Below are 25,625 nucleotides of genomic sequence, written 5' to 3'. Positions count from 1 at the left end.
GCCTCCAGGGGAATCTAGGGGATACAAAGCTCATCAATTTAACTCTCTGTGCCTCGGACCACTCTCTGAAACCGGAACTGGTAGAAGGAGCTTACTAAGAGCTCCCTTCTCCCCATGACAATTATCCATGGACAAACTGTGGACACGTGTGCATGTTTATTTACACATATATTGGATTAAACACCCAATGTCTCAATATGTTTGCATAAAATCATTCAGTTGCCCTGTCTCCTGTCCCTTTGCACTTTTGGTGGGTGAATGTCTTTCTCTCCCTTCTTCCCTTCTTCCCTGTCTCTTTTCTCCCTCCTTCCCTCTCTGTCTCCCTGTCTGTCCCTCTCTGTCTGTCCCTCTCTGTCCCTCTCTGTCCGTCTCTCTCTGTCTCTGTCTCTCTCTCTATCTTTCTGTGTGTATGTGTCTGTCTCTCTGTCTGTATGTGTTTGGGGGGGGGGGGAGAGGGTATCGTATGGAGAGATGACTAAATACCACTTATTATAATCCTGCAAAATGTCTTTCCCTGCCCTGCTGAGGAAAGCTAATGCTAACTCTGTCCCCTCATGAACATGGCTAACCAACAGCCTCCAGCATGCTGGGCTCTGGTCATTCTGCACAGCAGTTTTGGACAGCAGAGTGGGCATGTGATTCCTATGCTCTCTGATGCCCTGATTCAGCTCTCACTGAGTCCGCCATGTTTTATTTTCTCTCCTTAAACATGACCCAAGTCCCTTTAAACAAACAAGGACTCGGAGAGCCCTATCATGCCTACAAGCCAACTAAGAAGTTTGAATTCATTCAACAAGTTTTTATAATGCTTCAAGAACACACCTCCCTCCCAGTCCCTGCCCTCAGGAAATGGGGGAATTAAGTGAACCACACTGACTATCTTGTGACTCAATTCTGGATTTAGTGGAGTCCCTTTCTATTCAATCATGGGTCCGATGTCTGTTTTGTGAGAAAACTACTCAATTAAGGGAATTGTGAGAAAGCTTTTTTACATTGTTTGCACCTAGTCCCGAATGGCTGGGAAGCTAGACCATTGCTACCTGTTGCTTAGAGACCCTTAACTAGGGATGTAGAGTATGCTGACCAGAAACTTGGTCACATCCTAAGACTGACGCAATGAGCTTTCTCACAATTACACATCTCCAGCAACCCTTATGTCTTATCTGAAAAACTAGCCCTGTCGGAACAACAGTTACTGTTTCCATGTTCCTTTGACTGAATACAGACACTTGGGAGATGGAGAGTGGGACACCTGAATGTTCTGGACCTGTTCACTCTCCCCCTCCCAGGTTGCCTGTATGTGCGGTTCAGTGCCAACCCGAGAAGTCCTGGCTCTGGTTTGTTATGCAGTTGCCATGAATTGCTTAACACAGTAATACCCTCAGAAGCTGGAACCTTGTTCTTCAGTCATTTTATCTTTCAGCAGCCACACTCCTCAAAATGTCATTATCACAAGGGCTACTAAAAGCAGCCTAATTAGATAGAGGGTCTAAGGGTGATCCCATTGTTTTGGAATGATCTCAAGAGAATGGAAAAGTGGAAAAGAATGGGTGAGAAAGAGGGAAGGATGAATGACAGGAAATGGTGTGAGCAAGAAAGTGTGTACAATGGAGAGGGCAGAAGTGGGAAGCAGGCAACACTTTGACTTTACTTTCCTCTGAACTGGATCAGGGAAAGGAAAAAAAAAAAACGCACAATTGGGTGCAGAAATTCACCTCACTTAGGAGGGAAGTAGGAGAGAAAAGGTGAAGGGTGGGATAAGATGGAAGACCAGCTAAAGAATTAGTCAGAAGCAAAACAAACTCTTGAGAAGGAAATGGTGAAAACAAAGAAAGGATAAATATAGGAAAATAAGAAGGAGGGAAACATGAAGTTATTGATCACAACTCTAAGTTGCAATTGAATGAATTCACACATAATACAGGAGATAGCAGAATGGAATAGAAACAAGAATCCAGCAGTTTAATGTTTATAAGAAACACGTTTGGAACAAAAAGATTCATATAGAGTTAAAATAAGAGGTTTGAGCAAAATCTATTGTGTTTTAACAAAGTTTAAAAAAAAAAGATAGAAGTGGCAATCACGACTTCAGACAAAACTTACTTTGCTAAAAGGCACCACAGACAATAAATGAATATCAATACTAAACATATATACACTAAATAACACAGCATCCATTAAAGAAATAGCTAGATGAGTTACTGGTGAAATAGGCAATAAACTATACTAGTAGGGGACATCAATTGATACTTCTCAGATCTCAATAAACCTAAACATAAAATAAAAAAAGAAATTAAGGAGAAACCAAGGAGATAAGTAGAATTTTAGGGGAAAATATATAAATATTAGACTTCTAGAAAATAAATTGTAGAAGATTATTTCATTTTATAATTTTTTGTAACTGATTAACCAAATATAACTTCAGCACTCTGAAAATATTTTTGTTGTAAGTATAGTCACTTCAGAAACAAATCAGCATATATTGAATTTTTAAAAAATTAGTACATTTTCAAATATGAGTTTCAATGTTAAAATAACCATGATAAATTATTATTCAAGTAAGCACTTCAAAATACAATTATACCAATTAATTTCTAATTGGAGAAGAAAATGGCAAACTACTCCAGTAGCCAGGAGCAAAAAAACTCCATGGACACCATTGGCCTGCTATGTTTCACAGGGTCAAAAAGAATAGTCAGGACTGAATGATTGAACAACAGCAAAAAGCAATTTGAAGAAGAATGAATAAAAATAGAAGAGCACACCTATTTCTTAGCTATGTATAGCATTTTTGCAAAAATTGGCCATAAAAACATCTCAGACAAATTATTATTAGGCCATCATACAATAAAATTATTTTAAATAAAGGACTTTTGACTGAAATTTCATTGGAAATCAAATAACCTAATCCTAAAATATAAGTTAAAATTGTCTTTATGTGTAAATAGGAAAACATAAAATATTATTTAATAAAAATAGGAGGCAGAACCAAGATGGTGGAGAAAAGGCAGAAAGTTGCCTGAAGTCTTCTCAATTTCCCTTGAAACAACAAGTGAACGCCGGGATGTGGATGTCCCGGGGCAGAAGGCTGGGGATCAGGCCTCTGGCTTCAATACAAGAAACTTGGAACAGTGCTCCTTGTACCCCAAGAGCAGAGATGTATGAAGATATGTATGTATCTTACCCTCTAGGGAAATAAGAGGGGAAGGGGAACAAAAAAGTGGGGGACTGGGAAGGAGGTGGTGGTCAGCAGCAAAACACTGGTGAGGAGGGGCTGAAAGGGGAGAGAATGTCCGACAGAAGGAAGTATAAATTGTTGCTATTGTAGTCCATTTTCAAAGAGGACCAAAACAACATCACTAAGTTAGAATTGAGTTACAGTGTATGCAGCTGTGGCTGATCAGATCAACATGAGCTCAGAAAGCTCTTCCCACGCAAATCGTGGGACACAAGCATTGCCCTTGAACATCTGAGATAGCCTCTCTGATTTTGTGTATTGCCTCTGGGCTGAAACAATTCTGCTTCACTCAGGGAGCGGCATGCCATGCTGAGCGGTCCTGTACCGGTGTTTCCCACGTCATACAATCAGCTCTAAAGTTCTCATGAGATCTCGGGAGTGTCTTTGTATCGCTTTTTCTGATGACCTTGTGAGCACTTTCTCTGTGTGAGTTTTCCATAAAATAAATTTTTTTGGCAAGCATACATTTCACATTCAAACAATATGGCCAGCTGACAGTCATGCCCTCTGCAGCAGAGTTGAAGTGCTTGGCATTTTAGTTCTAGAAAAGGACCTCACTGTCTGATATCTTACCCTGCCAGGTGAGCTTCACAATCTTCCCAAGACAAATGGAAACAACCCAGCTTCCTTCTGCGGAGCTGGCAGACTGTCCCGGTTTCACAGACATATGGCTTTGGGGTTGGCGCAATGGCTCCGTAGACTTTCAGTTTGGCAGTCCGTCCTATACCTCTCCTCTCCCACACTTTCCTTGGGAGCCTCCCAAATGCCAAGCTAGCTCTGGCAATGCACGTGTCAATCTCATTATCAATGTGACTTGTGAATGTGACAAACTCTCCCACAAAACAGAAATGGATAATGGAGTGGATTAAAAAGCAGAATCCTACAATATGTTGTTTACAGGAAACAGACTTGAAGAGACACACACAGAGTAAAAGCAAAAGGCTATTATGATTCACCTAAGGGAAAAAAAAAAAAAGAAGAAGAAGAAGAAGGCAGAGATAGCATTCATGATCTTAGACAAAGCAAAAAAAAAAAATCTAATTAAAGGAGATAAGGAAGGCAACTATATCTTGCTAAAAGGAGCAAAGACAATGAAGTCATACCAATGTTAAACATAAATGCACCAAAACAACATAGCATCCAGATTTCTAAAGAAGTTAAGTGAGTTAAAGGAAAAAAATAGACAGTAAAACTATCCTTGTGGGGGATCTTAATTTCCCCTCTCAGAACTGGATAAATCTAATCAACAAACAAAACAAGAAGTTAAGGAGATGAATATATTTTTTTTTAAATTAGATATGATAGATCTTTGGAGAAAATTGAATGGAGATAGAATAGAATACTCTTTTTTCTCAGTGATATATGGCACCTACACAAAAATTGACCATGTTTAGGACATAAAACCTAACCACCAAATGCAGAAAGGCATAAACAGTAAATGAATCATTTTCAGGTCATGATGCAATAAATATTTAATTTTATAAAGGGGCATGAAAAATATACTTAAAATTATTTGGAAACAAAATGATAGTATCCTAAAGAATGAGTGGGTCAAAGAACAACTCATAGAAACAATCTGTAATTTCATCTAAGGGAATGACAATAATGAAACGTACCAAAATGTATGGGATACAGCTAAAGCAATACTTAGGGGAAATGTTATATCTCTAAATGCTTATGTCAATAAAATAGAGAAATGATAGGTCAACAAACTGGGCATGAAACTAAAAAAGCTGGAAAAAGAACAAATTAAAAGTCTCCAATTAAACATTAAATTGGAAATTCTGAAAAACAATGGAGAGACTAATAAAATTGAAAGTTAAGAAAATTTAGTTTTACTTCACTACATATATTTGTAAAGTGCTTTGTTTTTCTTGCCCTCTTTTGGGGTAGGGGAGAGAGAGAGGGATGGAAAGAATTTGGCACTGGGTGTGGAATTTAAAAGTCTCTGTGATTTAAAAAAGAAAAGAAAGCCATTGCTACAATTATGTCACTGGGAAAGAGCAAAAGACAAGTCCTCTGCTCCCCTGACCTCTCACTGCTGATGTAGGATGCAGTTGGGGACTGTTCATAGAAATCCATCCTCCTTCCCTCCCACCTTCCCCCATCATAAGCCTTGTTCCCTGAGGCAAGCAGCCAATGAAGCTGAGGTTGGGCTCCTCAGCACCTGGCATGCAGGACAAAAACCCAGCTGCTTTGGAAGCCAAGATTTTATGATGCTCTCTGGCCTCCAGACCTGGAGTGATAAAGGTGAGCAATCCCTCCTTTTCTAGTCTCCAAAGAAGGTTAAGGGAAACTGGGCTGGAAGAACTGGTCAATACAAGCTGGGAGGGCAGTTGGTAGAATTGATGACTGGCAACTAAGTGGATGAGGGAAGAACCCCAGTGATTCCAAGGTGGCTACCCTGAGTGCCTGGAGGGTGAGGATGCCCGAGATGCCCTCCCTGCAAAGATTACCCAAGCTTGGACCCTCTCACACCTTCTCAACTCTTATCTGCTGGAACTCTGTCTTCCCAGAAATCAGCCGGAGTCAGGATCACTAAACATCTTTATTCTTGATTTTTAACGTCCCCTCTAATGCCAGGTCACGAGTGTGAGTGAGTGTGAGTTCCACCACCCAAGTTTTTCTTACTCCTCCCACACAAGTCACTTCCCTCTTTGTCCCACCAATCAAGTCAGCACAGAACAGCTGGGGAGGGTCAACCTTCAAACAAGTTAATAGGGAACCGTCCAATTGGCAATTAGTCTCACGTGCTTCATTATCCAAGTGCATTGCTCAGTTCTAGCCCTTTACACTTATCCTTGACTTATCCCCTCTTCCTGGAGGGTTGGAAGATGAAGCAAAACCTTCCTTGTTAGAAGGCTCACAGCCTTCAAGGTAATGTGATGTAAGCATGGAACATTCTGCCCTCTGTACCGAGTACCTTCTGTCCCCTCTCCACCACTCTTCTGCCCATGAGACTGCAAACCCCCTGCCTGAGGCAGGCACTGTACCTTTGTCTCATTCATAACTTGCCACAACTGCCTGGAAAATTATTTGTTGTATTGACAAATAAGGGGTGGTCTGTTTTGTCCAGGGTGTGTTTGAGATGTCTAATATAATACAGATGTGTCCAGTGGTGAAGTGGCCAAAAGGAGAGATCGCTGGGCTTGGATCCCCAAAAGCTACATGTAAAACCCCCCTCAGGTGCCTACTAGTCGCTGTGACTCAATTTCCAAGACTTAGTTTCTCGATCTGTTTAGGATAGTGGCTCAGGTGCTTATTCCACAGAGTTGTCTTGAGGAATATGAAGCAAACTCTGAACTTTGGGGTGCTGCATAAAAAATGTCCATTGTCAACACTAACTTTTTAAATTTTATGAATATACATATAGACTCATTCTCAGAGGTTCTAAAGTTGGTGAAGAGAGAGGTTAATTCAATTTTAAAAATAAGCCCCCACACTAGCAGGCTTCAGGGTGTGCACTCAGCAACGACTCCCCAAGGTAGTCCATGTGTAGAATTGTCCCATGTGCCAGCGGCACAGAGGGCCTAGAGTGGACCTACGTCCTCCATGTTCTACACAGTATCTCATCAACCCTAGTACCCGGGAACCTCTCCTTCCAGGTCAATGACTGCTAACTCATCCCAAGGCCCTTCGTGGGCCTTTCCCTTGGGAAGGGAGCCCCTCTTTCCCCCTCCAGAAGAGCTTCTTGGCTCTGAGCTGAAGCACATGAAGTTGGGGGACTTCCACCTCTTCCAAGGGAGGGAAGAAGCCCACCCAGAGGGAGCTGAAACAGCCAGATGTTCTACCAAGAATTGGAGAAAACTTCCCTCCACTTCCCTTTCACTCTCTGCCCCCTTGTTAGGGGGCATTTCTGTCTGTAACTCAACAAACAAGAAATTTCAAGACTATTAGCCAACTCAGGAGAAAGGGCAGAACATTTGGCAGCGACTTGTTGATAATTTTGTCTCCTTATTGCAACACAAACGTTGCTCTTGGGCAAGAACTATTGGAGCCTCAAAATGGATGGAATAGATGGAGCTGATGGGATTGTCCCAGGCAGCCCGTCCAGGGTTTGGCTTAGGGTCCTCCTCTGGGGAAGGTGTCCAGGCCAGCTCGGCTCCTGGGCCTGCCCCCAGCTGCTGGAACCCCCCCCCCCATTGGTACCTACTCCTCTTTGATTTGGTCTCTCAGCCCTTAGCAGGCCCTGACACACAGAACCCTTGTTTTTGCTCTTTCTTCAAGGCTTGAGAACTAAAGGTTCCAAACGGTGCGGGTGGGGCATCTTCCCAGTGCTCCCCCACAACCTTTGAGGCGGGAGGCCCCATCCTGTTATTCTCACGGTACAGACAGCCTGGGGGGGGGGGGAAGATAGTGGACAGAGACTCGGAGCTACAGAGACAAGCGAGACTGACCGGGAAGAAAGAGACAACAGAGGAAGAAGGGGAAAGATCGGCAAGAGACTAAGGACACGGAGAGGCGGAGAAACAGAAGGAAAGAGGCAAAGAGAGGGAAGGAGAGACGGAGCGAAGGACGCTTTAGACGAGGGGGGGGGGGCGCGCTAGGTCCCCCGCAGTCCCCACTAGGCTAGGCGGCGGGGGGAGATGACGCCCCCCCCCCAGGCCGCACCGGGAACGCTCAGGGAGACAGCCGCTCTCCGAGGTTCCCGCCGTCCGCCCATCCGACGTTCCCCGACGGGACGACCAGCAGAAAGCCAGCGTGGGAACGGGAGGCTCCGACCTCCTCCTGCCCAGGGAGAGAGGGCGGGCGCCGTTGGGGTCCTTCACTCCTGGGGGCGATTTCCGGGGGCGGGCCTTCACAGCCGAGGGGAGAGACCTGGTCGGGGTCCCAGAGGGGCTCCGCTAAGAGGGAAGGAAGAAGAGGGAAGGAGGAGGAGGGGGGGGGGGGCGGAGACCCTCCTCGCTGGGCGGGCTGCCTCTACCTTGCGCAGGGTCTCCCGCAGGGCCCGGTGCTCCTCCGTGTAGCTCAGGGGGTCGGCGCTGCCGGGGCCGTCCAGGGCGGTCTCTGCCGAGGAGCAGCGGCGGGCGCCCCCGGGGAGCCGCGGCCATAACGCCCGGGCCACGTCGGGGCTCCTCAGCCACAGCGCCCGGCCCACGTCGGGGCTTCTCAGCCAGCGGCCGGCCATCCTGAGCGAGCGAGCGAGCCGGGGGCTGGCGCGGCAGGCAGGGACGGAGCTCGGCTCCCACTACGGCTCTGCCCGGCTCCTCTCCAGGCGCTCCTCCCCCGGCCCAGCCCGCGCCCGCCCAGGCCCAGAGAGGGAGGAGTGAAGAGGGGAGGGAGCCAGCTTTATTGAGGGAAAAGCGTGGGGAAGGCGCGGGCGGGGCGGCCCAGCTCTCTCCGCAGCCCCCGGGGGAGCCCCGGGATCCGGGGGCCGGACGCTTGGCGGGCGTCCCGGGCGCCGCTCAAGAGATGGTGCAGCCCGCCTTCTCCTTGTAGGGGTTCTTGTCCTCGGGGATGCCCTTCACCAGGGGGTCCTCGCCGCAGCGCGCCTCGATGTACTTTTTGATTTCCTCAGAACACTTGGAAACCTGCAAGCAGAGAGCAGCACGTCAGGGGGGACAGCTCCCGGCCAGCTGCCTGCCACTGCGGCCCGGCAGAGCCCTGGCCTTTCTCTCAGCCTCAGCGCCCCGCACACAGCAGGTGTCTACTAAATGCTTCGGGGCTTGGCCGGGTCTTACGTGGATGCCAGGCTCCGGGGACCCCAAGGGACCCCAGAACTTTGTCCTGAGGAAGCTGCTCCAAACGTCCAGCTCCCGCGAGAGGCCTGTTCCCAGCACTGGCCTTAGAGCCAGGCCCCTTATTTCCCTCCTGAATTCCCTGGTCCCCAAGCCCCGCTCCAAGCCCCGCTCTTGGGGAGGGGCTTGTTCCGGGGCTCGGTCCAGCTCCCCCTCTGAGATTTCCTCAGTGAAGACACTGGAGTGTTTATTCGACAGGCGAGGAAACCGAGACAAACGGGATGAAGGGACTTGCTCGCTGGCTCTGTGTGCGTCTCTCTCTGTCTCTCTGTGTCTCTGTCTCTCTCTCTTCCCCCCTATCACACGGCTGTTAAGTGTCTGAGGCCATATTGGGACTGTCCGTCAGGTACCCGCCTGGCTGCCCCGGACCATTCGTTAGGGGTCACGGAGCCCAGCAAAATAAGGTCTGACCCTAATTTGTAAATGCTCCGCTGTACTGTGTGCAAAGTCCAGCCAAGAGGGAAACCTGAGGTGGAACATTAACTCGGGGCCTCTGGACCCCGCTGCCTTCGGAAAGGAAGCCGCCTGAGCCCACCCACCCCCTGCCTCTGCTGGTCCACCTCGTGGGGTGGGGGGGCAGCCGGCTCTATTGCCTATCTCTCACTCCACCCCCACCTTGCCAGCTTTCAGTGCTCCTTCACAGCGGATCTAGCTTCCTCCCCACTGCTCCAGTCCCTGTCCTGAGGCCAGGGGAAGCCCTTCGTATCCCAGCCCCTCAGAGGCTTGGACGGGCCTCCACCCCTTAAGCCTCCATTTGCCAGCCTAAATAACCCCGATTGCTTCAACCCGCCTTCCCCGGGCACAAACTTGAAGCTCTCTACTGGTCGCCCCTCCTGGACGCTCGCCGGCTTCTTAATGTTCTTCCTAAACTGTAGCCCGGAGTGGGATTCCACCGGTGCGGAGCATCTCTGCCCGTGCCCAGAGCCGCGACCCTTGCCCGTCCTGTCTGAGGTAACTGCCGGGAACGGCCGTGTGCCCGGGATCATCCATTCAGATAGTCCGGGGTGAGACTCGACTCCCAGGGAGATAAAATGTGGGAAGCTCTTATTTGGCGCCAATAAATGCTTCTTTCTTTCCTTCCTGGCTTGGAGGCAGGCTCTCACCACTTCCAACTGGGCACAATGTGGCCAAGGGAGTCTGTCCAGGGCAGGGTAAATAGGTCTCCTTCCACCTCTGGATGCTCTCCCTACACTGCGCTCACTTTGTCACCTATTCCCTCCAGTCACCTCAAAGCCACTGTCACGGCCCCTCCTCTCCATCCTCCTCTCGCTGCAATGTAGGCTCCACTGCTGAGCTTTGCCTTATCTTGCCTGGGTCCCCTCCCCGAACCACTTCCTGGCCCTCCCTGAGCCACGTTAACCCTCAGATTTCCAAGTCCATTAGTCATCCGGGAGGAAAAGGGGATGGGGGAGTGGCGACCCTTTCATGGAGATCCCGGCCCCAGGATTAGTCATGGCCCATCTCCAACGTGGCCCCCCGGACCAGACCAGGGATTTGTTTAGGATCCTGCCCTGGTCAGGGCCATCCTATAGGTTTTGCGTTTGAAAGCCAAGTCTCCCCTTTCCATCTCTGACCTTGACATCCCTATCCCAGCAGCCACCAACAAATACTCCTCTCAACACACATTTGCTGCTAAATACCTGTGGGCCCCGAGACCAAACTGTCCGTGCCCTCCGAAACTTGCAGTCTAACAGGAAGAACGAGCCCCGCAAAAACGAGCCCCGCAAAACGGCGAGGTCGGGGAGGGTGAGCAACGAGGCAAACTGCCCGGTTCCAGGAGGAAGGGATCACGCCAAGCCGCAAGTAGCTGGCAAAGTCTCACCAAGAGGCGACACCGGCACTGCGCCTTCACGAGGGAGTGGGAGCAAGCTGCCCTACCTGTGCCTGAACACACTAAGGCAGAGAGGGGCGGGGAGGCGGAGAGAAATAGGGAGGAAGAGAGAGAGACAGAGACAGGGAGAGATAGACAAACAGAGACACAGAGAGAGACACACACACACACACACAGAGACAAAGAGAGAAAGACAAATAGAGACAGAGACACACGACACACAGACACACAGATAGAGACAGAGAGACCCAGAAACAAAGACAGAGACAGACAGAGACAAAAAAACAGAGAGAGACAGAGAGAGAGAGGAGGGTAGGAGGGAGGGAGAGATGCCTGATAGTTGCTTAACATCTCCCTCAATCCCATGGAGAGAAAAATCAAAATAAGCACATTACCAAAAGCATTATTGACTTTTCGGGTGTTCCCGGACGCTGAAAGCTGGCTCAGCTCAGTGTGTGACTGTCCCAAAGGTAGTTTGGTCCTTTAACCCTTTATAAACAGGACTGGTCTCTAGACACAGCCCAAAGCTGGATCTGGCCCAAAGGAGACCAAGTCCTTGCTCTTGCTCATCACACCGTATGTCATTTAGCGCAGCAAGGGCGGACAGAGCTTGTGCCAGCATTAGGCCGGGCTCTGGGCCACCAGAGACAAAATGACAAGAATCTGCCTTCCAGAAACCTGTCCAAGCGGGGAGAAGGGAGGGCAGATGGCACATTCGGCACAGGAGGAGAAACGGCACACCCGGGAGTTGCTCACCTTCCCAGGCCGGCCCCAGACCTCTGGGGGCACAGACATTGGAGCCGGCCCAGTCCCCTCGAGTGCCCCCTGCCCGCTCCCTCCCCGGGTGCCAATCCGCTCCAATTGGGGCACTGATTTTGTGCAAAGAAACGCTTGTCATTGAGAGCGGACGGAAGAAGGGTTCTCTCAAGTTTCCCTGAAAGGTCGTTGGGAGAGATCTAGCCGGGGCCGCTCCCTCAAGCTGGGCCTGGAACCTCTCCCCTCCCCGGCATTGTGGGAGAAAGGGGGACCTGGCAGAGGCGGGCGTGGAGCCGAGGATTCCGGGGCTGCCTCAGATGGGGGAGCCTTTGGGACCCAAACTTGAGGCTGCCTCAGTGGTTCTGGAGGTCAGGAGCCTGCATCCTCCCCTGGGGCAGGGCTGCAAGAACCAACCCCACACATCCTATCGAGGGGGTGACCTCAATTTCCTCAGCATTCTCCCCCAGGAAGAGACAGCTTCGGGACCTTGGGCGGGGCACCCCCGGCTCTCCATTTGCCCTCAGCTGGGCCGCTGCCCGGCGGGCTCCTCCTTCCCACGGCAGCCTAGAGCAGGCCCAGAGAGGCTCCCCGGGCGGGAAGGCCGCCTGGGTTGGTGGGCTGGGGAGGGCCCACCTGCTGCCTCTGCAGCTTTGCCTCCTTCCGGAGCTGGGCCACCTCCATCTTCAGCTTGTCCTTCTCCGACAGGTCTTCCACGTGAACGGCGGGCATCTTCTCCTGCTGAAGGTGAAACGGGGTCCCCTGAGCTCCGGCCCATGCGTCTCAGCTCCCTGCACAGACCCCCCCCAGAACCTCGTCTACCTCCCCACCCACTCCCACTGGGGCGCTCCGGGCACGCCGTCCGCCACACCCACCCGCCCCGCGCCCTCCCGCATCGCGTCTAATCCCAGGGGGCAGCTCCCCGACTTCTCAGCTCCTCAGAGCCGCGGCCTCCCCGCCCTCCCGGCGTCCCCAGGGTCTCTGGGGGACCGAGTCTGTCTCAGGAGGCGCCAGGTCCCTTCCAGGCCCGAGGCCGGGCGGGGGGAGGTGAGGGGGGAACAGGAAACCGAGGAGCCAAGGGGCCGCTGCGGGCCGGTCAGGATGGCCAGGGGAGTCCGGGGACCCGCCGGAGCCCAGAGTCCCAGACCAGCCCAGGGCCCCAGACCTAAACCCGGGCCGGAGCCCAGAGTCCCAGACCAGCCCAGGGCCCCAGACCTAAACCCGGGCCGGAGCCCAGAGTCCCAGACCAGCCCAGGGCCCCGGACCTAAACCCGGGCCGGAGCCAGAGTCCCAGACCAGCCCAGGGCCCCAGGCCACCCCGATCCCCCGAGGAACCCCCGTGTTCTCCCCTCTTCCAGAGCCTCCGCTCCCAGCCCAGGCCTCCCGAGGCTGCCCTGGGGGGAGGGACTTGCCTGAAGCCTCTCCGCTAACAAGCGGCGCTGTCACAATTCGAACGCGGGGCGCCCGCCTCAGCCTCAGCCCTCGGACACCGGCCCAGAGCAGGCGCGGCCGGGAAGCTGGCCACGGGCAGGGGCCGGGCTTCTGGTTCTTTAGAGTCACATCCGGGCTTTGTGTGTGAAACAAGGAAGAGGATGCGTCCTTTGGGAACCCTGCTCCCCTCGCGGGTTCCCTCCCGCCCCGGCCTCCACTCTGCCCCCCCCTCCTGCCACCACGCTGCCTGGGGAGCGCCCGCCCCTCCCCCGCCCCTCCAGCGTCCCATACCGCCTTGGACCGACTCTCCCCCTTTCCTGTACCCCTCCGCTCCCTCTGACGGCCCCCTCTTTAGCAGCCCTCCCCCCTCCGACGGCCCCCTCTTTATCCCGCCCCCCTCCCCCCTCCGACGGGCCCCCTCTCTTTAGCACGCCCCCTCCCCCCTCCGACGGGCCCCCTCTTTAGCAGCCCTCCCCCCTCCGACGGCCCCCTCTTTATCCCGCCCCCCTCCCCCTCAGACAGGCCCCCCTCTTTAGCCCGCCCCCTCCCCACTCCCACGGGCCCCCTCTTTAGCACGTCCCCCCCTGCACTGTACACGTGCCCCCCCCCCAGAGGATGCCACTCTGTGGAAGGCTCTGCCCTCAGCCCAGAACTTTTTCATTCTGAACTTTAAGCTCTTGGCTTTAATGACTCGGACATTTGGGGGGCAGAGTGCGGAGTTTGAGGGGGCCCAGCTCTGAAAGCTGCGTCCGCCCCCTTCCCGCCGGCCTCCTTCTCGGCTTTTTAAAAGCTTTCCCCCAGCGAACTCCCTGATCCTTTTGGGAGATGAGGAGAAAAAGCCCTGGGGACGGAGCTGGCCCTGGCTTCCTCCGGGTCCGAACCCCCGCCCCACCCCCCCAGCCGGGGCCTGTCAGGAGCTGCGCCTCACGCTCAGCCCCTTGCCCGCCCAAAGCACCAGGTACCCTCCAGGGGAGATGCCACCGCCCCAATCGCTCTGTTGTTCAAGGCCCCTTCCCCAGGGCCTACAAGCCTCCCGGGCCCCTCCAGCTGGAAAGCCCGGCTAGGCTGGAAAGCCCGGCTAGGCGGGACAGCCTCTTTCCTCCCTGTCACTCAGACGCTCCCCCCTTCCCTTGCTCCCGTGCCCTCCTCCCCCAGTCTTCAGCTGGGCTCCCCGACCGAGCTGCTCTTCCAGGCCCCTGGGCCGGCCCTCCTCGTTTCCGCAGGTCTGCATTTTCCTCCCGTCCAGCCCCCCCCCCCAATGGCAGAGCCCCTCCCTCCTGCCCCAGCCTGGCAGCGCTCCTTGCCCACGGCATGTGAAAGACTGAATTTATAGACAGCTACAGAGAGCTGGACACGGACCAGGTCACGGACACGGACACGGACACGGACACAGACACGGACACGGACACAGTCACGGACACAGTCACGGACACAGTCACAGACGCAGTCACAGACGCGGTCACAGACACGGACACAGACACAGTCATACATGAATACAGACACAGTCACAGCCACAGCCACGGAGGACGCCCATTCAGGCCTCCTGCCCTCCCTGGCTTCCCCTTCTTCCTCCATCACCTTTCCCCCGATTACCTGCGTTTCCGAAGGAATGAGCTCGGAGGACAACAGGAAGGAGTGGTCAGCAGGCGCTGGGCCGGGACAATGGCAGGGACTTCCTTTCCTTTCCCAGGCCTCCTCCCTCTGGCCTCTATCCTGTCCGAGTCTCTACTGGAAAGCGCCCTGGTCCTGGATTCCGCCCAGCCGTGGGGCGGTCTGGCCTTTCCAGGGCTTCCAGCCCCTTCTGTCCAAACCCGTGGCCTGGGAACGGCCCCCTCCGGGTGAAACACTCCTCCCACTCTAAGGTAGCCTCACTGCAGAGAGGGCCTCTCCGCCCTCCCTCTCTGGCTGTGGCCACGTCCGCTGGCATCCTCGCAAGGGGTCGGGGCAAAGTGGCGCTCCGTCTACGACCCCCCTCGCCGCCAGCCTCGGAATTCGGTTAGAAAAGGGACTGCAGCCCGCTCGCCGCAAACTGCTCTCGCAGCTGCCATCTTGGCCCTTGGCCGTGGCTGCTCCCTTCTTGCCTTGAAGGCCACATTAGGAGACACGAATCGGGCGGCCCATTTTTCTGGGCTCCCTGGCCCTGGAGACTCTGAAGGGAGGAAGAACAGAGGACCCAGCCTGGGAGGGGGGGAGCCTGGGCTGAGGGGTCTTCGGGGGTCCCTGCACCTCTGGTTTCCTCGGCTGTTAGCTGGGGCAGTGGGAGTGCCTCCCTCTCTGCCAGAATTGGCGTTTTCAGCAGCATTTTCCCCTGCTCAGTTCTCGGCACCCAGAGGTGGTGGCGAGACCCAGCCAGGGACCTCAGCCTGCTCCTGGATGGAAATGGAGGCAGGATTCTGGGGGCTCGCAGGGGGGATGGGACAGGATCCCCAACTGTGCCCATCTTCCAGGGGCAAAGGGGAGCCTGTGGCCAACTCAGCTTGAGCCTGGGAGCCTCTTTGGGGCATAGCCTGGCCCACGGGGCTGGGGAGCCCAGTCTGGAGGAGCCGAGGCTAACGGAGAGGCTCATGATGGCCCAGTGAGTGCTTTTCCAGGCCCAATTGTCTGAAAGCAAAATAAGAAGTGAGCAAACTAAACCTGGTCACAAACTGGAAGCCAGCCCCGGCCCAGCCAGCCCCAGACCCCCTAGCCAACCCCAGGCCCTGGCCAGTCCCAGACCCTCCAGCCTGCCCCGGCCTTCAGCCAGCTCCAGCCCCGGCCTCCGGCCTGTCCCAGGCCCTGGCCAGCCCCAGACCTAGCCAGACCAGGCCCAGCCAGCCCCAGACCCCCTGGCCAACCCCAGGCCCTGGCCAGTCCCAGGCCCCCCGGCCTGCCCCAGCCTCCAGTCTGTCCCAGCCCAGTCAGCTCCAGCCCCTGGCCAGCCCTACACCCCCCGGCCTGCCCCGGCTTCCGGCCAGTCCCAGGCCCTCCAGCCTGCCCCGGCCTTCAGCCAGCTCCAGCCCCGGCCTCCGGCCTGTCCCAGGCCCTGGCCAGCCCCAGACCTAGCCAGCCCAGGCCCGGCCAGCCCCAGACCTAGCCAGCCCAGTCCCAGCCAGCCCCAGACCCCCTGGCCAGTCCCAGGCCCTGGCCAGTCCCAGGCCCCCCAGCCTGCCCCAGCCTCCAGTCTGTCCCAGCCCAGTCAGCTCCAGCCCCTGGCCAGCCCTACACCCCCCGGCCTGCCCCGGCTTCCGGCCAGTCCCAGGCCCTCCAGCCTGCCCCGGCCTTCAGCCAGCTCCAGCCCCGGCCTCCGGCCTGTCCCAGGCCCTGGCCAGCCCCAGACCTAGCCATCCCAGGCCCAGCCAGCCCCAGACCCCCGGCCAACCCCAGGCCCTGGCCAGTCCCAGGCCCCCCGGCCTGCCCCGGCCTCCAGTCTGTCCCAGCCCAGTCAGCTCCAGCCCCGGCCTCCGGCCTGTCCCAGGCCCTGGCCAGCCCCAGACCTAGCCAGCCCAGGCCCGGCCAGCCCCAGACCCCCTGGCCAACCCCAGGCCCTGGCCAGTCCCAGGCCCTGGTCAGTCCCAGGCCCCCCGGCCTGCCCCAGCCTCCAGTCTGTCCCAGCCCAGTCAGCTCCAGCCCCCGGCCAGCCCTACACCCCCCGGCCTGCCCCGGCTTCCGGCCAGTCCCAGGCCCTCCAGCCTGCCCCGGCCTTCAGCCAGCTCCAGCCCCGGCCTCCGGCCTGTCCCAGGCCCTGGCCAGCCCCAGACCCCCCGGCCTGCCCCGGCCTTCAGCCAGCCCTGGCTCGGCCAACTCCCTGGGGAGAATCCCGCCCATGTGCCAGAAGACCAGATTGGGAAGAGCGGGGGCCCTCTGTGGGGAGGGACTCCTCTGAGCCAGTAAGGAGAGTCCTAATGAGAGAGTGACCATCACCGCCCAACCCAGATGTGTGAGCCCAAGAAGCCCGAGAGACACTTCTGTGAAGCGCTTTTCCAATCTTTATTAAAGGTGAACCCTGGGAGGGTGAGGGGCTGCGGGGGAGGAGAAAGCAGCAGCCTGCGGCGCCCAGAGGTCTTCCTCTCGTCCAGAGCGGGTTGGGGGGGGCTGCCCCAATTCCCACGGACGCTGGGCTGGCGCAGCAAAGGATTCTAAACTCATTCGACAGGTTCTTGGTCGCGGCTCTGGGCTTTCAGGAGATGACGCAGCCCCCCTTGATCTCCTTGAAGGGGTTCTTGTCCTCCGGGATTCCCTTCACAAGCGGGTCCTCCCCGGACCTCTCCTCGATGTAGTCCCTCACTTCTTCACAGCATTTCGAGACCTTTGGAAAGAGAAAAGGCGGGAGGAGTGCTGCCCGCGGGTGGATGGGCCGGACCCGGGCAGAGGCGCTTCTGGAAGGGAGGTGGGGGGACAGAGAGAGGCCCCCGGCACAGGGAACACCCACAGCTGTGGGCACCAGGTACTGAAGTACCAACAGAAAGGAAGGAACCTTGCCCCTGGAGGGGTGACGGCCCGTGAAGAGCCTGCATCTTGAGCCATGGGCATCGGGGGCCTGGAAAGCCTCGGTGACTGTGGGCAGGGGCAGTGCCCGGGGAAAGGGCTGGGCCGTGGGCCTCCCCGGGCACAGAAGACCCTGTGGTTTCTCCCTCTCCTGCACCGGGGCCTTTGGGAGCCCTGGGGATGAAGAGAGTGCCGGGACCCCTCAGCCCCAGTGCCCCCGAGTTCTGGGCTGCCCCGAGGACCCAGACTGTGGTGGCTTCGGGCCTGGGACGATCCCCGGAACATAAGGGGAAGAGCAGCGCTCTCCTCACCCCTGGTCGGGGGCCTCATTGCGGGCCCGGTGGGAGTGAGCGTGAGCCTGTTGTGTATGCGTGGGTGCATGTTATACTGTGTGTGTGTTGTATGTGTGACATGTGATTGTGTGTGACGGGGGAGGACTGTGTGGTTTGGAGGCGCTCAGAAATCCAACCCCAAGGACCCCATGAGCCCCTCCTTGGACTCCTCTTGCCCCCCGGCCTTCTTGGCCAGGCTCTCCCAGCAGCCCAGCCCAGACGCGGGTTCTGTGGCCAGCTTGCTCCAAGGGCCGCCTTGATCGCAGGCCCCCACTTAGATGCCCGAGGAGGGGCCCAGGTGCCTCCCCGGAGATGGAGGCCGGCCCCCGCCCACGGCCAGGGTAAAGCCTGAGCCCCCGACTTCAGGCCCCGGCTCTTGGCAAGCTCTTGAGCCAGGGAGGGTGCTTGGATCCTTCTAAACATGTCAGTTTGTGGGATCGTTGGCCAGCGAGCCCACAGACCTTAAGGGCGGTAGACGGGAAGAAGGATCCCGCCAAGCAGAGGGGGACAAATGCCTGCTCTGGGCTCCCAGGCTGAGGATGGGCGACTCGGTGCCTCCCTGTCCTCCCGCACAGTCCCACAATCTGGCCCCACTTCCCCATGACCTTCTGTAGCTCCCTACTACCCCAGGAGAAGGCAGCCTCCTCTGCTGGGCTATTGAGCCCTTCCCGGCCTTATGCTGGAGTCCGGCCCTCCCTGCACCGATGTCCGGCTGAAGCTCTGGCTACTTCCCCACACCTGCAATCTCTCTCCCCTCTTCAGGGAGCCCCCCCCTCCCAAGGAGGGTCAGCCCCTTCCTCTGGATACATCTCTGAGGGGTCGGTCCCTCCCAGGGCAGGACACTTTGTCCATCCCTAGCTCAAAAAGCAACAAGAGGAACCCCACAAACAGGATGGGACAGGATCCTCTCTCCCCTTCCCTCCCTTGGGCCGGGCCCATTTTGCAGATTAGAGCCACAACCTGGTGTAGGGAGGGGGCAGAGGGGCAGTAGCCCCCGAGAGCCTTGTCGGAGTGTTTCCTCTGCCCTTTTGCAGGGGTAGTGGGACCCCGCGGCCTGATAAAGAACGCAGGGACATGCCCCTCGTGCAGGACGTAACGATGGGGCCTCCGCCCCGCCTTCCCTTCAGGGACCCCAGGGCTCTCCTCCGGACTAGGTTTGGAGGGCAGCTTCTCAGCCTGCCGCGCCTGGGCCTGCTCAAGAGTTGGCGCCCAGTTAGGGGAGGGCAGCAGGGGCACCCCCTGAGCTCCCCCATGTCACAGCAGGCCCCAGCTCCCCAGGGGCTCCCCGGCCTCCCCAGAGGGCCACTTACCACGGCCCTCTCGAGGGTCAGCTCTTTCTTCAGCTGATCCACCTCCATCTTCAGCTTGTCCTTCTCCGTCAGGTCTTCAATATTGATCACCGGCATGCTGGCCCAGGCCCGGCCTTCCCCCCGGAGTCTGCCTCGCTCCCTGCTGCCAAGGGCTTGCTCTGCTCCCGGTCTGCCCTTCCCTGACCGAGTCAGACCTGGCTCCCAGCCCTCTCCTGCGCCACCGCCCAAATCCCGGGGTTTTAAAGCACCTGATGTAAGCTCTGCTAATGTGATTAAGCCAAGGGCTAACCTGGGCCCAAGGCCGGGTCACCGAGTCCACCGGACTGAAGATAAAGGGGCCTGGCAAGCCACTGGGCTTTCCTGCTCAGGGAAAGTGCATTCTTCCCAGAGTAGTCACGGGGTGATTCACGCTTTCCCTCCTTTCTGGGTCACTGGGGAAGCCGAGCACTAAGCCACTAAAATGCTGATGGGATTAAGCTGGCATTAGGGGGCCCAGGAGGAGGTCTGGATCCCAGCCAGGCCCGGAGACGCAGCCCGGGAGGGCACCCAGTGCTGCCAGGGACCAAGCCACATCCTGGGGGGAAGTAATTCCAGGAAAGTGCTCGGAGCCCCCAAGGACACATCAGGAAGTCCAGGGGGAAGCACAGCCCACCGCGCTTATTTATTTGGCCTGTCCCTGGGGTCTCTCCCAACAAGGGGCTCCCACCATAGAGGGAGACCTTGGGGTGGGGAGTGGCTTTTACATGGTTTTACTAGCCCTGACCTTGGACCAGGGAAGACGGAGGAGGTCACTGAAGGGGGAGGAGGAAGGGCAAAGGGCCCTCTGGATCATCAGCTGAGAAAGGGGCAGCCTGGATTGCTGACCCAGAGGGACCTGAGGAAGGCCCTCCTTCCACCCAGCTCCGCTCGCCGGGGTGAGGAAGGCCCTCCTGAGTTTCCCTGGCAGTCGTCCAGCTCTTTGGCTTATTTTAGCTTCTTTGGGGGTGGGGGCAGTTGGGGAGGGCGAACCAAGAGAAAACCAAAGGTCTCCCCCCCAGATATTCCTTTCATCCCTAAGATTTTAACCAGGAATAAAAAACTGAGGGATGCCCCTCCCCCACTGCATCTTTCTGCATGGCCTTTCCTCAATCCTCACCTTGACCCAGCAGCCCAACACAATTCTCATCCCTGTGCTTAGATCGCTCTGTCCAGTCCTAGTGTCCAGCCGAGCACCAGCCGCAAAGCTCTAACCGCCTTTCAGACAGCTTGAATTCGATGTCCTGTAGACATCTCAAACTCAATATATCCAAAACTGAATGATTCTAACCCCTGCCGGGCCCCTTCCCCTCTACTTCCCCCCTCCCCACCCCGCCGGCCCCTAACCCACTGGGCCCCCCACCCCTGCAGCTTCTCTCCCATATATTGCCTTCGCTCCTCTGACCCTGCCCCCACTCTGATCTAGGCCCTCATCTCCTCCTCCCTGGACTATTGCTATAGCCGCTAGTGGGTCTCGCTGCCCCCAGTCTCTCCCCATTCTCGATGAAGTCACCAAAGTGACTTTCCTGGAGCCCAGGTGCAACCATGTAAATCTCTATAATCTCCAGGCGTTCCCTGTCATCTCCAAAATAAAATATAAAATTCTCGGTCTGACATTCAGAGGCCTTCGTAACTCTCCCCCTCTCCCATCCCAGTCTCATTTTACAGCACACCTGGCCCCCACCCCAGGTGACGTGTCCTCTCTGCTCTTCCTCCCATAAGATCCTCCATCTCCTGACGACATTTCCAGGGGCTGTTCCCCACACACAGATCTTCCCTGGCTTCCTTTAAACCCCATGATCCCTATTTAAGGAAGGCGCTCGGATCCAGACCGCCAGGTGACGCAGTAGATAGAGCACCAGGCCACAAATCTAGAAGAGCAGAGTTCAAATCCAGATCCTTCCTGGCTGCAGAACCTCAATTTCTTCATTTGTAAAATGAGCTTGAGAAGGAAACAAAACTCCAGAATGTTTTCCACACCAAGAAAGCCCCAATGAAGTCACAAAGAATTAGGCACAAATGAACCAAGGTCTCACTGTCTCCTAGACTTTCTATCCTGGGGCCTCCTTGCTGGTGCTCAGCTGTAGGATGTAAACGTTGCCTCCTGTAATGTTCTCTTCTCTAAATTGTAATCGTTCTCTGGGAGCAGGATTCTTGGGGAGCTTCTGGAGGCAGTCTTCATTTCAGTTCAGTTCAATAATCTCAAATGCAGCCAGGAGTTAAAGTCAAAATCCTTTATTTTCTCCTTCAAAGTCTTTTCTCTTTTCCTGGGCCTGGTTAGCTTTAGTAGAGGCCTTTCTCCTTGTTTCTAAGAGCTCCCTCTGAATCTCCAGCCAGCTCAAAGGTGGAATCTGGAATGAATGTGACTTTGCCTCCAAGAGTGGGCTTGTGGGCTTCTGACTTGTGAATCTCCCCAAAGTCCAAGAGTGGACTTGTCCTTTAGGGGGCTCCTCCTTATATATGCTCCCTAAAGGTGTGAGCTCCTTTAAACGTGTGAACTAAGTACATAAGCATTAGCACATTCTTTCAAGTTCTGGCCCATAACAGCTCCCACTTTCTTTTGATTCAGTAAATAAGGTGGTCATGACCTCCCTGACTTCTCAAGGAGGTGAGAGCCCCCCAAAAGAAGGTAATCACACCTTCCCTGACTGCTCAAAAAAGGAATGAAACCATAAAAAGACTTCTCAGGAAGGGAGATGAAAATACCAAAGGAAATGAGAAATCAAATCAGATTAGTGGATTACTGAAGGGGCTCACTCTTAAAACAGATATACATAAATCCATCAATATGGGAGGTATTATACATAATTATATAAATTACATAAGCATATAGAAATATAACATAGGCTAGAAATGATGTAACAAATAACATGAATCGACATGAGGATTTATACATGTCCATAAGTCCTAGAAATAGTCCAGAAAGAATCTATTGTCCATTAGTTCATGTGCCAAGAATCCAATAATTCCTGCAAGTTTTGAAGTCTTGTATTAGTCTCATCTTGTGTTAGGCAATCCAATGATTCCTGCTGGTTTTCAAGTCCTGCAATAGTCTTATCTTATATTAGGAAATACAATGATTCCTGCTGGTTTTCAAGTCCTGCAACAGTCTTATCTTGTGTTAAGGACTCCAATGACACCTGCAGATTTTGTTCTTAGATCTTCTCCTTTGTTTCCAGATTTTTTTCTTTTTCTGTCTTTCTCCAGGTGCTCATTGCCACCCATCTGTTTTCTTCTCCATCTGTTTCCTTCTCCATCTGTAGGAATACAAGCAAACCCTCTCTCTCAGGCAGTTAAACTATCCTAATTCCTTTCTATTTACCACTTTCTAAATCTCTTCTCATCTGTCAATTACATTGGAGCTGTTTGCACTGGACACTGCCCTGTTGGATTAAAAGGCTGTATTCCCCCCAAGTATAATCCCTTTCTGCCATGTGATTGCTTTTTGGCTGATTATCTAGTAACATCTTAACATAAGATGATGTAGCCCCATAAAGAGTGCAACCCTTTTTCAAATCCTTAATTTTTCCCAGATCAAAAGGAGTGTGTCTTCTCTTTTTTTGACCTAAAGAGCCAAGCTCTTCAATCACAGGGTATGCATCTATAAAATCAGATACATCCTGTCCTTCATTTTTTGCCTTAACCAATGCCTTTTGTAATCTTGTCATAGGCTGCTTAATAGGTGCTTCTAATTGCCTTACTGCTTCTCCCCCTCCTTCTCCCTCCACCCATGAAGGATTAATTGAGGGAGGTAGAGCAGGGGATTAGAAATGATCTAATTTCTCCTGCTGTGAATTCTTATCTGATTCTTCATGCTTTTCACCTAATTTAGTTGGATCTCACCCTTTTGCTCTTCTTTTTTCTTAGTTTAACACATATAATTTCTTAAAGCCACTTGTATCAAATTGTACGTATGAAGTGTATTTTTGGAAATTGAGTTTGGATTGGAATTGTAGTATTCACCTAGTTGCTCTCCTACTAAATTCCACTCATTTGGATCCAATTAGTTTTCCTTAGAGAACCAAGGAGATGTATACTGCACAGTTTCTAAAAGTTCAGTCATCTCCCAGGTTGCAATTAAGCCTTGATTTTTTTTCAGTCTGGCAATGGTCTCTAATATTTTCCTTGAAGAGGAAAAGTAGGTTGTTTTCTAAACATCTGTCCCATTTCAGCTGAGATTCTACTTTAGATCTTTAACAAAGTTTCCTTGTTGTACTCACCCTAATTTCTGAGTCACAGATAAAGGTTCTTGGTCCCACATTCAGGTGCCAAAATATAATGTTCTCTTCTCTAAAATATAATCGTTCTCTGGGAGCAGGTTTCTTGGGGGGCTTCTGGAGGCAGCCTTCATTTCAGGTCAGTTCAATAGTCTCAAATACAGCCAGGAGTTAAAGTCCAGATCCTTTATTGTGTCCTTCAAAGTCTTGAATCTTTTCCTGGGGCCCAATTAGCTTTAGTAGAAGCCCATCTTTCTCCTAATTTCCAAGAGCTCTCTTCAAATCTCTAGCCAGAACAAAGGTGGAATCTGGAATGAATGTTCTCTGCCTCCAAGAGTGGGATTGTGGGCTTCTGACTTGTGAATCTGCTCAAAGTCCAAGAATGGGCTTGTGCTTTAATGAGCTTGTGAACTCCTCCTTATATATGCTATCTAAAGGTGTGAATGTGTAAACTACTATGTGAACTCCTTTAAAGATGTGAACTAAGTACATAAGCATTAGCACCTTGTTTCAAGTTCTGGCCCATAACAGCCTCCCTCAGGCTTTGTTTCCCCTTCACAAGTCCTGCAGACCCCAGGATGCAATATTCCCTGGGACAACCCCCACAAAGTCTCAGCCCTCCCCACCCAGCTGCTTACAAACTCTCAGGGGAAAAATCCAGCAAAGCAAAGGGCCTAAGAGGGTCCTCACTAGAAATGCAAGTCGGGCACCCTAAGCATCTCCTTCAACCAGTGCGTGTTCCCCACTCAAAGTTCCCCCTGGTTCCAAGCTGATGGTGCAAGCACACACACAGCCCTCAGGACACCTTTAGCTGCTAATGTCGAACCGGCTTGAATGGATTTTGTGTGTAACATGTTCTGCCACTCTAAAGAATCTGTCGTCTCTCCCTTTAGACTGCACAGGTGCAGGACAGGACCTATTTTTTCTTCATAGATCCAGTACCAAGCAGTGTTCCTAGGATGCGGTGGATATTTATTAAAGTCTTGCTCATTTATGATGTGGGAGAAGAATGGATTCAAGTGGCTAAAGATGGCAAGAGGAGGGTAAAGTCAAGTTAACAAGCATTCATTGCTCTTTGGGTGACAAGCAAAAACACTGAATTCAAATCCAGCCTCGCTTCCTTAGCTGAGGAAGCCATTTCATTTCTATCTGCTTCCTCAACTGTAAAACGGGAATAATAACAGCTTCCTAGGGTTGGTGCAAGGATTAATTATGACAATATTTGTAAGATAATTAGCATAGAATGGGCACTTAATAAATGCTTATTCCTTTCTCTTTCCCCTAAATGCTGGGAATACAAAGGAGAAAAAACATTCCCTGCTTCTTTTCTCTTTATAATCTGGTCATTAATATTAAGGTCACATATCCACTTAGAATGGATTGTGGAATAGAATACAAGGCATTAATCTAAGTTTTATTTCTACCACAATGCTTTCCAAGCAGTTGCTATATTATGTATGAAACAAGTTAGCTCACTCATGTAGAAAAACAAGTGGCAAGACATTAGTAGACACTTGTCCAGAACTAAGGCCCAACAAGCACGTGGTGCCCTGAGCTTGGTGTAACAACAATCCTTTGTGCTACTATGCTTCAGTAAAGTCAAAAAGGAGGGTTAGCCATCCTGATCTCAGATCAAGCAAAAGCAAAAATTGATCTGATTAAAAGAGATAAGGAAGGGCACTATATCTTGCTAAAGGGCAGCATAGATAATGAAGTAATATCAATACTAAACATATATGCACCAAGTAGTATAGCATCTAACTTCCTAAAGGAGAAGTTAAGAGAGATGCAAGAAGAAATAGACAGCAAAACTATAATAGTGGAAGATCTCAACATTGCTCTCTCAGAACTAGATAAATCAAAAAATAAGAAACAAGTTAAAGAGGTAAATAGAACACTAGAAAAGTTAGGTATGATAGATCTTTGAAGAAAACTGAATGGAGACAGAAAGAAGTACACTTTCTTCTTGGCAACTGATGGAACCCACACAAAAATTGACCATATATTAGGGCATAAAGACCTCAAATTCAAATGCAGAAAGGCAGATATAGAAAATGCATCCTTTTCAGATCATGACTCAATGAAAATTATATTCAATAAAAAGCCAGGGGAAAATAGATGAAAAAGTAATTGGAAACTAAATAATCTCATCCTAAAGAATGAAGGGGTGAAACAGCAAATCAGACTCAACAATTTCACCCAAGAGAAAGACAATAATGAGACTATATACCAAAATTAGTGGGATGCAACCAAAGTGATAAGAGAAATTTTATCTCTCTAGAGTCCTACTTGCATA

At 53.0% G+C, this 25,625-nt stretch overlaps 3 protein-coding genes across 6 annotated transcripts in view; all 3 read right to left on the bottom strand.

The window, feature by feature from the left end:
• LOC141552142 (putative acyl-CoA dehydrogenase 6) overlaps positions 1-8,466 on the bottom strand; it is a 34,122-nt gene extending 25,656 nt beyond the window's left edge. Inside the window, exon 1 of the mRNA XM_074284610.1 lies at positions 8,163-8,466. Within this exon, the coding sequence (XP_074140711.1) occupies positions 8,163-8,366 (204 nt within the window). The 5' untranslated portion in view covers positions 8,367-8,466. The remainder of the gene's footprint in view (positions 1-8,162) is intronic.
• A 43-nt stretch (positions 8,467-8,509) lies between these two features.
• On the bottom strand, positions 8,510-14,759 carry LOC141552144 (guanine nucleotide-binding protein G(I)/G(S)/G(O) subunit gamma-11-like). 4 transcript variants are annotated; one of them, XM_074284614.1, is made up of 4 exons: positions 14,585-14,759; positions 12,973-13,127; positions 12,197-12,298; positions 8,510-8,769 (listed from the first exon to the last, which is right to left on the bottom strand). In XM_074284614.1, exons 3-4 carry the CDS (start codon positions 12,290-12,292, stop codon positions 8,644-8,646), a joined length of 222 nt encoding a protein of 73 aa, XP_074140715.1. In that variant the 5' UTR covers positions 12,293-12,298; positions 12,973-13,127; positions 14,585-14,759; the 3' UTR covers positions 8,510-8,643. The 4 variants fall into 4 exon arrangements, with proteins under 4 accessions (XP_074140715.1, XP_074140714.1, XP_074140716.1 ...); XM_074284613.1 differs by having other exon boundaries at positions 12,197-12,307; positions 12,979-13,127; positions 14,585-14,758; XM_074284615.1 differs by lacking the exon at positions 12,973-13,127.
• A 2,174-nt stretch (positions 14,760-16,933) lies between these two features.
• GNGT1 (G protein subunit gamma transducin 1) lies at positions 16,934-19,462 on the bottom strand. The gene is made up of 2 exons (XM_074284608.1): positions 19,098-19,462; positions 16,934-17,276 (listed from the first exon to the last, which is right to left on the bottom strand). Exons 1-2 carry the CDS (start codon positions 19,191-19,193, stop codon positions 17,148-17,150), a joined length of 225 nt encoding a protein of 74 aa, XP_074140709.1. The 5' UTR covers positions 19,194-19,462; the 3' UTR covers positions 16,934-17,147.
• Between the last annotated feature and the right edge of the window lie 6,163 nt (positions 19,463-25,625).

The sequence above is a fragment of the Sminthopsis crassicaudata genome, chromosome 1, assembly GCF_048593235.1.
Source record: "Sminthopsis crassicaudata isolate SCR6 chromosome 1, ASM4859323v1, whole genome shotgun sequence".
Taxonomy (NCBI): domain Eukaryota; kingdom Metazoa; phylum Chordata; class Mammalia; order Dasyuromorphia; family Dasyuridae; genus Sminthopsis; species Sminthopsis crassicaudata.
Note: the sequence above shows the minus strand (reverse complement) of the source record. Positions and strands in the feature narration are given on the sequence as shown.